We start from the raw sequence: 16,180 nt of genomic DNA, 5'->3' as shown, positions 1-16,180 counted from the left end.
AGATTCTTTTAGCCAGTATGGGCTGAGTTCTAAGTTAAGATAAGGCTTACTTGCTCCTTAGCCCCGCACTAATTTCAGCTGTTGAAGTTTTCCCTCTTTGGTGGAAAGAAAAAGCAAAGCAATGTGAACTCAAGGGAAAAATGCAAAATAGAGTGTGTATTTCTAAGGTCTGGAGAAGGTATCCTAAGGTAACCAATACCACTATGACACCCACACTCAGGAAGTGAAGACGGAAGGGGAAAGTAAATTGTCGAAGTGACCCTAGTCCCAGCATAACATACTGACTGCTGAGGAACTCGGAAATAAAAGAGCAGTTCTGAAAGGAAAGGGACCAAGAACGGACATTCAGAAGTCATTTTTGCCCTCACTCTCCTTCTGTAACACCATGGCTTCAGCTTGGGGTGTCCCTATGAGCCTGTTTACAAATACAGAGACCTAGTTCAGATTCACTGAATCGGCAGTGAAAGGCGATCTTCCCCTAAGTTCTATGACTTTTTTCACCAGTACCCTATCCTGAGATGGTAGTCCTAGTTTTATCAGCTAGATTTTTTAGACTGGAGACCTGCCAGACTATCTTCATGTGTGATTTGGCCTTAGGTAGTAGATTTTAGTCATAAGGGGGACTCCTTGAACAAGAAGCTAGTATAGCTAATATTCAAGCTATAAAATAAAGAAAGAAACAGGCAATATAGATGGATGTATTTCCTGTGAAGCCTGAAAATAAGCCAAATTTTCATATTGAGAAAAATCATTTAATTATATGTTAAAGAAATGAGAAATTGGTTTGCAAGTCTTCATACAGAGAATTATCTGGGTGCAGAATTGGCTCTAGCATAGCTTTTACTATTTGAAAAAATAATTGAAAGGGAGGTGGAGGACAGCTGGAATAGAAACTAAAAGAGAAGTTATTGTCAAAACCAAGTGGAAACGATTTCTATTTTTCCAAACATATACACTTTTTTGATTTCATACTACTTGAATCCAAAGTGAGTTTTTACTTCTCAAACCTAGAGCTTTAGGTGTAGGGGCTTAGAGCTAAAGCTAGAATTTGATTCAACATACACTTCAAACAATGTTTCTGTTTTTGTTTTGGTGTTGTTTTTATTTTGAGGAGATGCTGTTTATTTCCTTGTTGTGTTGAAATGGCCAGCTTAGGAATCAGACCTAGAAAGTTGGTGGCTGCTTCCTAGTTTCAAGAAACATCTTGAGTTCTCCATTCTTGCTTGTAAGCATGGGTTTTGATGCACTGAAGTATAAAGGAACCAGACCAGGTGTAACCTAGGCAGAAACACTCCTCTGTCTCCCTAAAAATGTGAAAAATTGAATTGGAACTGTCTTTTACAGTAAATGATATGAGTAAAATGCCCAGATAGCAAAATAGCCTTCTGGATAGTATATTTTCTAATGGGCACATGCTAATGGAACTTTCCCTTCAAAGATTACAAGGAAATTATCTTTCCACAACTAAAAGTTTCTTTTGTTCTGATATTAAATCTAACAAGAAAGAGAAAAGGAAGGATGGCATTGGGTATCTTTCTTTTAACTCTGATGTTCTTGATTTTTTGGTCTCTAGGTCACTGTAACACCCCAGATCATTTTCAATTTGCCAAGTTGAAAATCCAGACCAATGAATCTGAGTTTCCCATTGGGACATCTTTAAAGTATGAATGCCGCCCTGAGTACCACAGGAAGGCATTCTCTATCACGTGTCTACAAAACCTCACGTGGTCAAGTGCCAAAGATGTCTGCAAACGTGAGTAAGCCCTGCATTGGAGCGTTCCTATGTTTGTCAAAGTATCTATAGGATCTTATTTAATTTCTCCAAATTTTAGAGATAAGAAAACTTTGGGAAACATGTCCACATAGGTGGAGGTAAGAGTTGGTCTTGTAGGTCATCCCTAATTATTGGTTGAAAAGCTTATCTCCTGAGAATGTTTCAAGGAATATTTGCAGGAGAACTCCATTTTTTTATGGGGAAGTGAATAATGAATTACTCCAGATCAGGAAAAACTTTTGTAAGGAGACATAAACTGTTTGAATAACCAGGTAATAAAAAATTTTATACTGGTGGGATATAAGGCCACAAATGACCTTTATATTTTGATAAGAGATTTGAGACAAAGATAAGAGAGATTTAGAGGGGAGGTCTCTTTGAAAGTGGTGCTTAGTGGGTGGCTGATCCTGAGGCAGTCTGGTGAGGTTCCTCAAGGTGGCAAACTCTGTAGAACCATCAGAATTGCATACGCTCTTCAGAAAGCTACAGTCAGGTGGGGACTAACTTGTTATACACTAACAAAAGTTCAAATTACTCTTCCTGGCTCCAAAATTCTCTTTCTTTCCCAAGGTAAATCATGTAAAACTCCTCCAGATCCTGTGAATGGTGTGGTGCACATAGATACAGACACCCAGTTCGGATCCAGAATCAATTTTTCTTGTAATAGAGGGTGAGTAGGCAGGAACATCTCTTGGTTCAAGAGTTCCAGGACAGCGATACTACCTTCTGGTCATATCTTGGAAAAGAGGACTAGGCTATTACCATCTGTTCTCAAGAAGCTTGAACATAGGTGTTTAACTCCTAATTGAAATGGACAAAGGTATGATAAGATTTGAGGGGAAATCTGTCTCCTTGCTGGAAACCAGGGCAGTACATACAAGAAAAGTGAGGTATTCACCGGGTAGAAAGGAAGAAGATTGGGGGAGGGCATAGTCAAACCATACAAACAGCCCTTGCCCAGAGCAGACATTGCTGAAAGAAAGGGAAGGCCGCGGAGCCACTGTGTAGAAAGCAGATCTTATAAGGTAACTGCACTATTCGTTTGCTAGGGCTGCCATAACAAAGTAAGACAAACTGAGTATCTCAGAACAGCAACAAAAATTTATTCTCTCAAGGTTCTGGAGGTTAGAGGTCCAAAATCAAGGTGTCAGCAGGACATGTTCCCTCCAAAGCCTCTGAGGGAGGAGCCCTCCTTGCCTCTTCCAGATTATGGTAACCTCAGGGCCTCCTTGGCATGTGGCGCATCACTCCCGTTTTTGCCTCTGTCTTCCCATAGCCATCTTCACTCTGTGTCTGTGTCTTCACATGGCACTCTCCTCTCTGTGTGGGTCTATGTCCAAAGTTCTCTCTTTTTATAAGGACTCCAGTCATATTGGATTAGGGCCCACCCTAATGACCTCATCTTAACATGATTATATCTGCAAAGGCCCTATTTCCAAATAAGGTCACATTCATGGGGATTGGGGGCTAGGGCTTTGACATACTTTTTGGGGAACACTGTTCAACCCATAACAGAGTCCCCTGTGAAAATGTCAGATATAAAGTGTTTACTGGGCAGCAGTCACACTTTTGGTGCTTAACCTTGCTCAGTCTCAACCTCACTCCCAGTGGGAGCAGCTGAACCAGTTAGAGAATATGGGCTAAATTTGCACTGCCATGATAAACACTGAAAAGGAACTTGTGGCCTTCAGCATATTTGCTAACCAAGGCCTTACAGATCATAGTACCTACAATCTGACAAAGTGAAATTAGAGTAAAGCTAAACACTTCTGTCTTTCTCCGAGCATTTTTAAGTACAATCTATAAATTCTCTGTCTGTACCCTCTTTATATTGTATTATGGAATAAGAGTGAACCTCTCAATGGCATAAAGTAGAAAACCATTGAGCTTATGATATGTTACAGGAAATTTATGTAAAAAGAGCAATCTGAAAAATCAGAAGACATGTCCTCTTACAAAATAGAGTTACTTCCAAGAAATACGAGAAACTTTTAGAAAAATCTCCTGTTTACGTCTTTAACAAGATTCAGTTGCACGCTGTTTCTGTGAAACTAGTTAGGAAATAGAGAATGTCTGCGTATGAATGAAAAGCATAATTGTCAAACTAAAGAAAAATTCTGTGATAAACACACTGAATATTGTAGAAAATTAAAGCAGAGGGTAAGAAGACAAATTAATCAAATTCTCCCAGAATTAAGTGGAAAAGGATGAAGAAGAAGAGAAAAGAGAAGATATGTATACAAGAGTACTGGGATTCAAATTACATGTAACAAAAATTCCAGAAGGGAAAACAATAAGCCCATATTTAGCCATCACTAGGGAATCATCTGTATTTCAGGGATTATGAAAAAAACCTCAAGAATGCAGAAAGGAAATTAATAAACTATAATAGCTGTGAAAGAAATTAATTTGTATTGATATCACATTGATCCTTCACACCACTAAATTGCAGAAGATGGAGTTTCTAATGAGCTAAGCTAGTATTCACATCTAGAGGCTACAGATGTACAGTAAAGGATAAGCAAGGACCTAAAAATCACACCTGTGTACTTTGCAGGAAGCATACTTCCTGGGAGAAGGAAAAAGATAAACTCAGGCAATCCATAAGTATTTTCTTAAAGGATAATGATAAATTCTGGTGAGGTAGAAAATTGCCAAAAATCAAACAAAAGAAAAACAAATTTTAAAAAAAGTTCAAATATTTTCAACAAAGTTATAAAACTTAATACAATGACAGAACTAATTGTTAAAAAGTGAAACTTGACAATGTAATCATACTCTAATAACAATTTCAGAAGTCATAAAATATATCCATAAAACTAGAAAATGGAAGAAAGCAAAAAAAAAAACCCATAATCTAGACTTTTATTACATAGGAGATGGGTAGACTGTATATATTTTGACACCAAAATTGAGAAAATATATTTGAATACCTGTGTTGTGTATGTATTGGGTTGGCCAAAAAGTTCGCTTAGGTTTTTCCATAGGATGTAGCGGAAAACCCCGAACGAACTTTTTGGCCAACCCAATATATAACACATGAAATGAAATTTCGAAGGAACAAAAATCAGTTATTTAGCTTCCAAATTATTAGAGCAACTAAAAGAGGTTCACCTATCTGGTTCATGTAGCAAATGAGAGGGAAGAAAAAGGAATAGCATGGACTGTACCCATCTCATTCACCAGAAATAAGCCCCCTTATATTTGGGGCAGATCTCTTGTATTCACTGCTATGTGCTTACCATTGAACATTATGAAGGAACATTATGAAGTGATGACAAAAGCAAGATCAACCATACTATTTAGTTCAGTAAATTTGAATGGTTTAATATCCCTGTTGAAAAAGAGAAGTTTCCAAATAGGATGAAAAGCATCACAAATCTTGTTGTATTTACAAGAAACATGCCTAAACTAAAATGACATAGCAGTGTTAATATACAATATGTATATTTATGTATATCAGGAAAATGCAAAAAGAAAATTAAGTAACAATAATAATATAAGAAAAAACAGATTTTTAAGAAGAAAATTTTCAGGCAGCTCTACAAAAGTATTGTTTTATTTAGGTCCTGGGTACAATCCAAAATGAAACCAAGAAATTAAGAAGCAGAGTGAGCCATGAGGAATTAGAGAGGAAATATTCCTTCCAACAGTGAGAGGATAGAAAAAGAGAAATAAGAAAAGCCAGATAAAATAGGTGGAGTTTAGGCTAGTCCTTGAACTTCTTTCAGATTTGCCATGCATGTATGCATGCTGAGGAAGTTGATGGGATGTGTACAGCAGGCTTATTCTTCATTTTTGGTTTCAGGTATCAACTCATTGGTCACTCAGCTGCTGAATGTATTATCTCAGGCAATACTGTCTTTTGGGATTCAGAGCCACCAATTTGTGAACGTGAGTTGAAATCTCTAGCCCCATTTATTCCATGCTCAATCCTAGAGTTGGCCCCTAGAATTACAAAGAATAAATTTCATCCCTTTTGGCAATAGTATCCTTCTGATATTTGAAGAAAACACTCCTACCCTTAAAGGTGCTCACAATGTTCCAAGCTTCTAGTTCCTCCTGATTTTTCCTTATCCTAGGGTATAATTTATTTTAAACAATAGTTTTGAACTCATTTAGAAGAGCACCCGAATTCTTCTTTTGTTGGTTGAACACCTTCCAGTTTGAAGACTGCTCTCTTTAGTGAAGTAAATGAATACAAGGTTAGTGAAAGTGCCCTCCTTCCTCTCTGTCAACTCTTAATACCAGGTCATCTGTTCAAGCCGTGGGCCCTCCCTGCTCTCTTATTCTTTGTCTGAACAGTGACATGCCATCTTTCCCATGAGTTGTTTGGAATATGAACGTTCTACACTTCAGGGCACAGAGAAAGGAGCAGTTGCAAATTAAAAAAGAACATAAAGATATAACCCTGGGTTTGGTGATAATGTAAAAAAATCAGCTCGGTACTTTGTGACCACCCAGAGAGGTGGGATAGGGAGGGTTGGAGGGAGATGCAAGAGGGAGGGGATATGGGGATATATGTATACGTATAGCTGATTCACTTTGTTATACAGCAGCAGCTAACACAACAATGTAAAGCAATTATACTCCAATAAAGATGTTAAAAAAAAAAAAAAAAAGAAAAAAACACTCTCTAACTCAACTGGTAGTAGGATAAGTGGTAACGAATTTTCTAACAGGCCAGTACACAGTATGTATGAAAAACCTTAACTGTACGCAAGCCTTTAATCCAGAAATTCTACAGTTCATGACTTTAAAAAGTCACCATGGGTTTTTGCGAGGATTGGTGTACAGATGTTACCTATATTATTATTTTATGATAGTGAAAAAGTCAAAAGAATCTAAATATTGTGCATATTTCCAAACAGTGTTCTGGAAATAATCTACTAAATAATCTAATAAATAATAATCTAATAAAGGTACACGGAATGTGTTCTAAAAAAAAAGTTTAAAATATGCCAGAATACATTAGACAAGAGAGGGAACACTTTCAAATGGAATCAGTTAGTATGTTTGTACTCTGAAATATTACTTAGGCAACAAAGATATTTTAGAAAAAAAATGTGTGTGTGTGTGTGTGTATTAAAGATTGCACATTAAATAGTTAATAGTGATTCCTTCTAGATAAAGGGCTTAAAGGTGATTTTTATTTATATTTTATATATTTTCTACAATAAATAGGCATCTTCTTAAATATTTTCTTAAGCAAAAATAAATAAATAAATAAATAAGTGTCTACTTTGATATTCATGCCAAAAATGATATAAATATTTTATATGCTCAGGAATGATTTAAACTGCCTAGGAATTATCTGTTACTTGCATATTAGATTAAATTTGTCGATAAAATTATCTGTGCTTCATACCTTTTTAGCAGTATTGTTTTTGATATATTTTTTTCCACTTCTTCTATATGCTACCTTTTCTTGAGTCAGTCTTGGCAAAGTATATTTTTATTTCGAACATCCTCATTTTCAAGATTATTAGCATAGAGTAGACACGTATTCAGCTATTTTTATTACTTCTGAATCTGCGATTGTTATGTTTGTTGTGTGTAATATTGTGTATTTGTTTATTTTTTATTAGTTGTACCAGAGCTTTTGGTTTTTATTTATTTGATAGACTATATTGTATGCTATACCATATTAATAACCAATAGAATAAATCCAAATGCCCTCTACAGAGAAAGAATTGAATTAAAAATAGTTAAATAACATATAAATTCTCACTTAAAATGAGAAGTATGTGGACTATAATAATATATGGATACATTTACTGAAATAGCATTAATTGAGAAGAGCAGAGGTCATAATATTGTGGCTATCTAATCTGCGATCATGTAAAAACATGTCTGTACATTAGCAAACATTAGACAAGAGCAGAAGTGTTCTGAATAGTGACATTCTGATCATTTTTTAAACTTGTTACCAAAATTCATAATTGAATATAACGTTAAGAAATTGAGGTTTTAACTTGCTGTCCCTTTTCCCAGGCATTCGTTGTGGGCCACCCCCAGCCATCGCCAATGGAGATTTCATTAGCCCCAACAGAGAATACTTTCAATACGGAACAGTGGTGACCTATCGCTGCAATCTTGGAGAGAGAAGGCAGAAGCTGTTTGACATCGTGGGTGAGCCGTCAATATATTGCACCAGTGAAGACAATCAAGTTGGCATCTGGAGTGGCCCTCCCCCTCAGTGCATTACACCTAATAAATGCACACCTCCAGTCATTGAAAATGGAATAAGGATGTCTGAGAACAAAAGCTTATTTTCTTTACGTGAAAGCGTGAGGTTTAGGTGTCAGCCCGGCTTTGCCATGAAAGGACCCTCCACTGTTGAATGCCAGGCCCAAAACAAGTGGGGGCCGCAGTTGCCCAGCTGCTCTAGGGGTGAGTCTGACTGAGGCTTTGAAGGGGCCTACAAATGATGTGAGTTGTAGGAGGATCAGGAGTTTAGTGTCGGTTCTGGGGGGACGATGTGTGGTGAGCAGTGTGAGTAAATTTGGGGCGAGGAAGCACAAAATTAAGAAAATGTGTCTTTGCACTTGTGTGTAAGTGCCTTCATTTTGAGAAGAAAGAGTTTAATTATTCAAGGAAGGAGACATTTGGGACTCTCATATTGAGGAATTCTCAAGGCAAACTACCAGCTCCAATATCTCTCAGTTGTATTCAAGAATGATGTGGACTTTCTGGTCAGCTGTATAATAATCTTGTCTACTCTTTACAACACTCCTTTGAAATAGTGCTATCCTTATATCCATATGACAGTGAAGTTAGCTTGGTCTTTCAGAGGTTAAATAAGTTGTCTAAATTATGTGCTACTAAGTGGCATACCCAGGAATAGAATGCAGTGTGTCAGCCCCTAAAGCTGAATGCTCTGGTTCTTGACATACTTTTATCAGCACCTATCACAGAAAGAAACTGGCTTATGAAGAAAGATATCATAGCCTCAGAATAGTGACAAAGACTTTAGAGTTTGTTTTGGTCCACCTCCTACATTTTATCATTAGAAATCTGAAATTGAAAGTGCGGGTAACTTGCTCAAAGCCAAACAGATTTTTCGTTCATCTTTAGTTAGATACAGGTTAAGTTGAAGTTCAAATGAGTTCTGATGCCCCTAGCACACACCAAAAGGACTGTGAATGGAGGCAGCCACACCTTGAGTTGAATATTCTCTAAGAAATATGTCCTCTCATTACAAGGACTGGCTTATTTAGGGGATTTTGTTCTCAGTGGCTGGTCTTGTCTTCTTATGCCACAATAGCTGGCATAAGAAGGACTGTAGAAATGGATTGGTAAATATTGTGGTTGATACTAGGGACAGAGAGGGAGCTTACAGTTTTTCCACCAACCCATATCAGCCTTGTACAACCAATGAGAGGGCAGCTGGGAGGACAAACAGATACAGTATGGATTATTACTACACTTTGATCATAGAAGTGTGAAAAAAACAGATAAGGGGAAACCTGTTACAGGTTTAGGCTCAGGTAACCTTCTCATTACCTGAAAGATGAGGCTGTAAATTTTATTGCCTTTCTAGCAAATATGTGAGCGGGGTAGCCCACCAGTACTAGTGACTCTATACTAGAGAGCCAGCAGTGGAAGAAGAGACACCGTGCCTGGTGGACTAATGAATGTATTTTAGAACTTGTGCTGGGAAGGACTGGGTTCTAATTCTCTACCTCTTACTAGCTGTGAGGTTTTTGGCTACATGTCTTCCCTATCCTTAACTTGCACATTAGTAAAACAAGGGGATTGGAGTATCATTTGACTTCCTTTGTTATACCTGTACCCCCTTAATTATGATTCTCTAACTCCTTGGAAGGGTTATAATTTAGCAAAAGGTATTTCCCTATAACTGACAGGTACTTTACTGTTCTTTACCCAGTATGTCAGCCACCTCCAGAAGTCCTACATGGTAAACACACTCCAAGCCACAAGAACAACTTTTCCTCTGGGCAGGAAGTGTTCTACAGCTGTGAGCCCGGCTATGATCTCAGAGGGGCTGCTTCTCTGCACTGTACGCCCCAGGGAGACTGGAGCCCGGAAGCTCCCAGATGTGCAGGTGCCTATACTCTCTTCTGGTTTGCAGATCAATCTCTTTGTCCCTTACATGGCAGTCTTACTCTTGGTTTTTTTTTCCTAGTGAAATCATGTGCTGACTTCCTGGACCAACTTCCTAATGGACATGTGCTCTTTCCACTTAATTTCCACCTTGGGGCAAAAGTGTCCTTCATTTGTGATGAGGGGTGAGTGTGAACTGCAAAAGAGACCAGGGCCATATTGCCGGATGCTGATATGCTGATGCCCTGGGTTTTATCCAAAAAGGGGGCTGACTAATGGAGAAAAAGTACTAAAAGAGACTAATATCTCAAACAGTGATTGGGAAGTATGGTAAGAACCAGATGGACCATGAACAGATGCTTAAAAAGGAAAAGTGGTAAATATACTGAACAGCAGAAACATAACAACAGAACATGAATATTTAGGTGGAATATAAAGTGTTTGGATAAAATGGATAAATAGTAATTTGTAGGCATGAAGAGATAAATATTCCAGAGGTTAAGAAGTTCGATATATATATATATATATGTACATATATATGAAAGAAAGTTATTTATAAGACAGATGACATGCAAGGATTGTGTCAGGAAATTTTTAAACCAATCATTAGTGGCATTTGGAATAGGAATGAAAGAGTAAGCAGAAGTATTTTTAATCTATAATAATTACATATCATCTAATTAGTATTAGGCTGTGTTGAAAGAGCATGAAGACTGCTGTTCATATTTCAAGTAACATCATTAACTCTTTGTGAGAACCTAAATGATCTTGATATTATGTTCCAACACAATTTGCAGGTAAAAAGCATGGACAATAGAGCAGCTGTTCTCAGTATATTCCAAGGACTCTTGACAAGCATCAATTACCAGTCACCCAATAAAGACCCAGAGGCAATTCAGGAGCCACTGGTCTGACAATAAACCAGATGTTTTAGGATGATTGTTCTCCAAGGAATCCTCTCTCCTCACCGTTTCTTCTTTTTCCTAGATAATTTGGCTTTACTCTTCAGTAATCCAGATATGTCAGAAGTCTCATTCAGGAACATGCCAAATGTATTGGCAAAAGGAACAGTCTCTGATATCTTTCCTCATGTTCTCTGATTTGCTTAAATCGGGAGTTGTTTTCCTCCTGGTCTACTAAAAGAGGAAAATGCCACACTTTGCATTAGAGGACAAAATTTCTCCTAATGACAAAAGGGGGCTTGTCAGAGAGCAGTCAGGGTAAGATGGTCTCCTGAAAGTCCAGGACCAGACTAAGGAAATGCCTGTCTATGTTTTTTGTACATTCTTTAGTTCAGGCAAGTCTGATTACTGAGCTTTGACAGGTGTTATTGCTTTGTCCTCACTGGAAGCAACAATTTTTTTAAATGTTTTGGTTTCTGAGCCTCTATCAGCTGAGAAACAAAATGGGCTGAGCTTTTTCTTTCACCTGGGATTTAACTTAGGAATTAAATTGTGTTTTAGCAGAAGGGAAGTAGCTGAGATCTGTCAGTGGATGGAAGAGAGAAATGGTGTGCTCATCCAGTCACTACTGCTTTGTTCCTTAGGTTCCAGTTAAAGGGAAGTTCAGCCAGTTACTGTATCTTGGTTGGAACGAAAAGCCTTTGGAATAACAGTGTTCCTGTGTGTGAACGTAAGTAGAAAGAATATCTGTTCAGGTCTGCATCTTTCTCCTTTTTTTTTCATTTTCTTATTGCATTTTACCACATGAAATTATCTAATGTCTTCCCCTCTGTTTATTTTGTTTTTGATAGAAATATTTATTGTTGAAATAGTTACAAAAAATGTTTTTTAAGGAAATAAACCTGAACATCATGGGCTTTGGGTGTCATTCTATAAATATTTATAAACATACTATGTGCTATAAATGGGAAGAAATGCTTCACAGATGGGGAGAAATTTATGGCCTGAAGCTTTGTCAAATTTTCCCTTTTTCCTTCTTAAAAATGATCGTCACACTTCAGCATTTTTTATCCTTTCTTCAATCATCCATCCATCATATACACATTCTTTCAATAGATTTTTTTTGAGTAACTACTATGTGCCAACCAGTCTTCTAGATACTAGGAATATGCCTGTAAACAAGACAGACTAGGTCCCTGCTCCAATGTTGTTTATATTCTTGTGCAGGGAGAAAGGCAAAAAAATAAATATATAACAAGTAAACAAGCAAACACATAAATAGACAATTTCAAATAATACTAAGTGTTATTAAGAAAAAAACAGGGTAATGCATAAAATAGTTGTGTAAAGGGGAAAAAGGAATTCCAGAAAAAAATTGTTTCCATTTAAAATAAAATGATTAAGGAAGAAAAAGAGAAAATAACATTTGAGCATTGATGGAAATTGATTGATTACCAATGTGCAAAGATAGAGGAAGAACTTTCCGTGCAGATGGAGCAGAAACTACAAAGGTCCAAGGCAGAAGTGTTCCTGGCATTTTCTTTGAAAAGCCTGCTCCTGACATTTCTCAGAAGCCAATATGGCTGATGTTCAGTGAGCAAATACAGAAGTATACAGAAACAATAAAAGAGAGTAGTAACTCTATACTCTGTAAGAATTTAGGTTTTCACTCTAAGCAAGATGAAAAGCCATTGGAGTATTATGAGTAGAAAAGTAACATGATCTAACTTATTTTTAATGATTTCACTCTGGCTACTCTAGAGAGAGCTGAGTTAAAAGGGTATCTCTTAGCTTGAGATTCCCCAAAAAACAGTGCCAGAGACAAAGCTTGAGTTATAATGCTCTGCTGGAGGGTATAGTCCCAGGGCAGCAAGAGTGAAGGAAAACAAAAAGGGAGGTGGAGAGGAAAGAAAAGCAGATAAATAAAAGAGACTGTGTTATTGAAGTGGCCATAAGCTTCACAAGAAAGACGGCTTGTTGTTTGGCCGTATAGGACATCTCCAGAGAGATTCTGTGGAACCAGAACTGACCATTAGAAGAGAAAGAACAAACGACTTATCTGCTCGGTCTTTCCTGTCTCTCATCTTCTGTTTATTCCAAGGCTATTAAGTCCTTGGATTTCATGTTGTATTATTTCTCTCCCTGATCAGACTCTGGGGACACTAGAGCCCATGACCTGTTGCCTGGTACTCCACCTAAGCCAGGAAGTGATAGAAAGAGCCAGAGTGGACATGGATCCAGTCACGTTGGCCTCGATTTAAAACTACTGTGACCTCCACTGCAGTGGTACAGCAGAGGCTGTGCAGAAGCCCATCTCACCCTTGGGGGAGCTGAGACAGCCAGTGTTGTCAGGAAATGAGGTAGCAGTGGTATCAGCACTCTCAATTGAGAAAGCAACTGAAGGCCCAAAAGATACCTGTAGCCAAGAAAAGCTGAGGGTAGAGCTGAGGATACAAGCTGGGAGGCTATTGCAAAAATCTAACCAGAGATGTTGGCCCAGGTTAACACTGAGAGAGGTGATAAACAGTATTCAAATTCTGGATATATTCTGAAGGTAGAAATGACAGGATTTGCTGATGGTTTAGATATAGAGTTTAAAATAGAGATTAAATGAGATCACCCAGAGAGTGAATGGGACCAGAGAATAGATGCGTGGTCTGAGCCTTGTAAATTCAACATTAAGATGTTGGAAAGATTAGAAGGAATCAGAAAAGGAGATTAAGAAGAAGCAGCCAGTGCGTTGAGAGAAAAATCAGGAGGATGAGGTATCTTGGAAGACAAGTGGAGAACTTTGTTTAAGGAGATGAGACTCAGAAACTGCATTATATTCTTCAGAGAGGTCAAATAAGATGAGGACAGAAAATTATCATTGGGTTTAGCGACTTGGAGGTAATGAATGACCTCGATAAAAGCAGTTCAGTAGAGTTGTGGGGGCAAATGCCTGATTGGAATGAGTTCAAGGGAGAATGAAGGGGAGGAAGGGCAGACCATAGACAACATCTTAGAGGACTTCTAATGTAAAGGGGGTAGAGAAAAGGGACTACAGCTGCAAAGGGAAGTGGGATTAGGGAGCTTTTTCTTTTTTAATGACAGAAATGTAACCTGTTAAATAGAGAAACACTACTAATATATCCAATCTGTACATTTATTTCTTCACTAAATCACCAGGATGTTGCTTCATCTTCTGATTGTAATGACTGAAAGATATATATTTATTTTTTCAAATGAATACTTTGCTTTAATGTTATTTGAACATATTGTACTGATTTATATAATGAAACCATAGTTACATCTTTCATGTTTGAAAGTCGGCTATTTGAAAATCTTAATGTAATTAAGAAACATGAAAGAAAGAAAGAAAATTATTCCCATGAACTCAAGGATATACCTAAAATCACTTAATAGAGTGTAAACATTCGTTAAGCTATTCCACCCTTTGAATAGTTAGTTTATCCATACTTCTTTCAAGCTGCAGTATCCTCTTCCTAAATACAGATCAAATCAGAAGGGGAAAGGAGCATCTCTCAAAAGATAACGCTCAAAAGAAGAAATGTGTGTCTCTTCAATGAGAAAAACAAACTGTAAAACCTATAAGTATCTCAAAAGTCAAAACATTTCTGAGCCTTTGGAGCATGCACTGGAGTATGGAGAATGTTTCTTTTCACTGTGGCAGCATTTCTGTAACCATTCATTTTGCTTTTGAGAATAACAGCCTCAGGGTATCAAGAAAAGATTAAATCATGGATAGACAAATAGTAAATGTATATATTTGGAATATATTTGGAAAAAATTCTCTAGGATAAAGATCCTTGATGTTAAAAGATCTCATCTATTTTGTGCTTAAAATAGTACTTTCTGTATAGTAGGTGCTCAAAAAAAAAAAAAAAACCTTCTTGGTGAATTAATGGATGATTTCCTTGTTAAATGGATGTGGTTAAGAAGATTTTTGTTTATTTAAGTCTCAATTATCCAGAAGGCTTAACTTACTGAAGAGTTCAGGATGCTTAAGTTCCTTTTAGACTTTTATAATAAAAATTGATTTTGATGTAACTTCATTTAGCTGCATCTCGGCAGTGTCCTAATATATTTATTTTGTAGTTTGTACTCTTCCTAAGAGTTTAATTGTTGTTGAACTGGCAACACAGTCACAGAATCCCACAATTGTGGAATCGACCCAGATTAAAATTTAAGCATTTTAATGTAATTTTTAGCTCTTTTAGAAATCTTTTGTCCAAATCCGCTGGCTCTCCTTGATGGGAACCACACAGGAACTTCTCTGGGAGGCATTTCCTGTGGAAAAGAAATATCTTGCACATGTGACCCCCACCCAGACAGAGGGATGACTTTCAATCTCTTTAGGAAGAGCACCATCCACTGCACAAGTGACAGTCAAGGGAATGAGGTTTGGAGGACCCCTGACCCTCACTGTGAACTTTCTGGTTCTGTTGGTCAGTGCCCACTCCTATATACCCTAAATGGGTTCAGAACACCTGGACCACATCCTTTATATTTCTATAATGAGATGTGGTGTTTTCTTGTGAGTTTAACTTTGTCATAAGTGGAAGTGTCGAAATTACATGCCATAGCTAAAACAGATATTTCCAGCAGTGCCAAGATGTTTGACTAGGTAAGATGCTAATCATTCTACTTGCTGGTGGAGTGGTGAGGAGAGTGGGGCAAGAGAAGAATGGAAGCTGGGATAGAGTGAGGGTGTGGCACCAACCTTGGAATACTGCATCATTGGCAGGGGAGCCCTGAGATAGAAGAGCAATCCAGTGAGAAAAGGCTACACATGATGAGAGGCATTTAACCTTTCCTTGATCTTCCTCACCCTCCAACTGGGTGGTATATATCAGAATCCAGTGAGATTTCTTTAAATGCAGATGCCTAGGTCCCCAGCCAGGCTTATTGAATGGGCAAATAGAAGCAGTCTCCACCAAAGAGGAGATAGTTGAGTTCAGACTCTATTTCAAATTATGCAGCACACAGTATACCCTCTCATAAAGAAGACCTAGCTTCTTAGAGGAAGCTACTGAATGACTTAGTCTATTTTGTCCTTGTCCTTGAATGTCTGCATCAGAATGAGAAGAGTGGTCTATTAGTATCCTAGGGCTGCCATAAACCATGAACTAGGTAGCTTAAAACAACAGAAATTAGTTCTCTCACAGGTCTAGGGGTTGGAAGTCTGAAATCAAGGTGTTGGCAGGGCTGCACTCTCTCCTATGGCTCTAAAAGGAGGGTCCTTCTTGCAGCTTCTGGTGGCTCCTAGCATTACTTGGCTTGTGGACACATCACTTAAATCCCTGCCTCTGTCTTCACATGGCCTTCTCCCCAGTATCTCTGTGTCTCAAATCTCCACTTCCACTCTCTTAAAAGCACAGGGAGCTCAGCTTGGTGCTCTGTGATGAGGTGGAATGAGGTGCTCTGTGATGCTCTA

General features: G+C 37.8%; 1 protein-coding gene across 1 annotated transcript in view; it reads left to right on the top strand.

Annotated features, from left to right (window-relative positions):
• Positions 1–16,180, top strand: part of LOC137760733 (complement receptor type 1-like) — a 169,677-nt gene that overhangs the window by 94,084 nt on the left and 59,413 nt on the right. The window contains exons 20-27 of the mRNA XM_068537637.1: positions 1,574–1,753; positions 2,345–2,444; positions 5,583–5,668; positions 7,769–8,167; positions 9,666–9,842; positions 9,924–10,026; positions 11,388–11,473; positions 14,964–15,194. Coding sequence (XP_068393738.1) covers positions 1,574–1,753; positions 2,345–2,444; positions 5,583–5,668; positions 7,769–8,167; positions 9,666–9,842; positions 9,924–10,026; positions 11,388–11,473; positions 14,964–15,194 — 1,362 coding nt within the window. The remainder of the gene's footprint in view (positions 1–1,573; positions 1,754–2,344; positions 2,445–5,582; positions 5,669–7,768; positions 8,168–9,665; positions 9,843–9,923; positions 10,027–11,387; positions 11,474–14,963; positions 15,195–16,180) is intronic.

This window comes from Eschrichtius robustus, chromosome 3 (assembly GCF_028021215.1).
Source record: "Eschrichtius robustus isolate mEscRob2 chromosome 3, mEscRob2.pri, whole genome shotgun sequence".
NCBI lineage: Eukaryota > Metazoa > Chordata > Mammalia > Artiodactyla > Eschrichtiidae > Eschrichtius > Eschrichtius robustus.
Note: the sequence above shows the minus strand (reverse complement) of the source record. Positions and strands in the feature narration are given on the sequence as shown.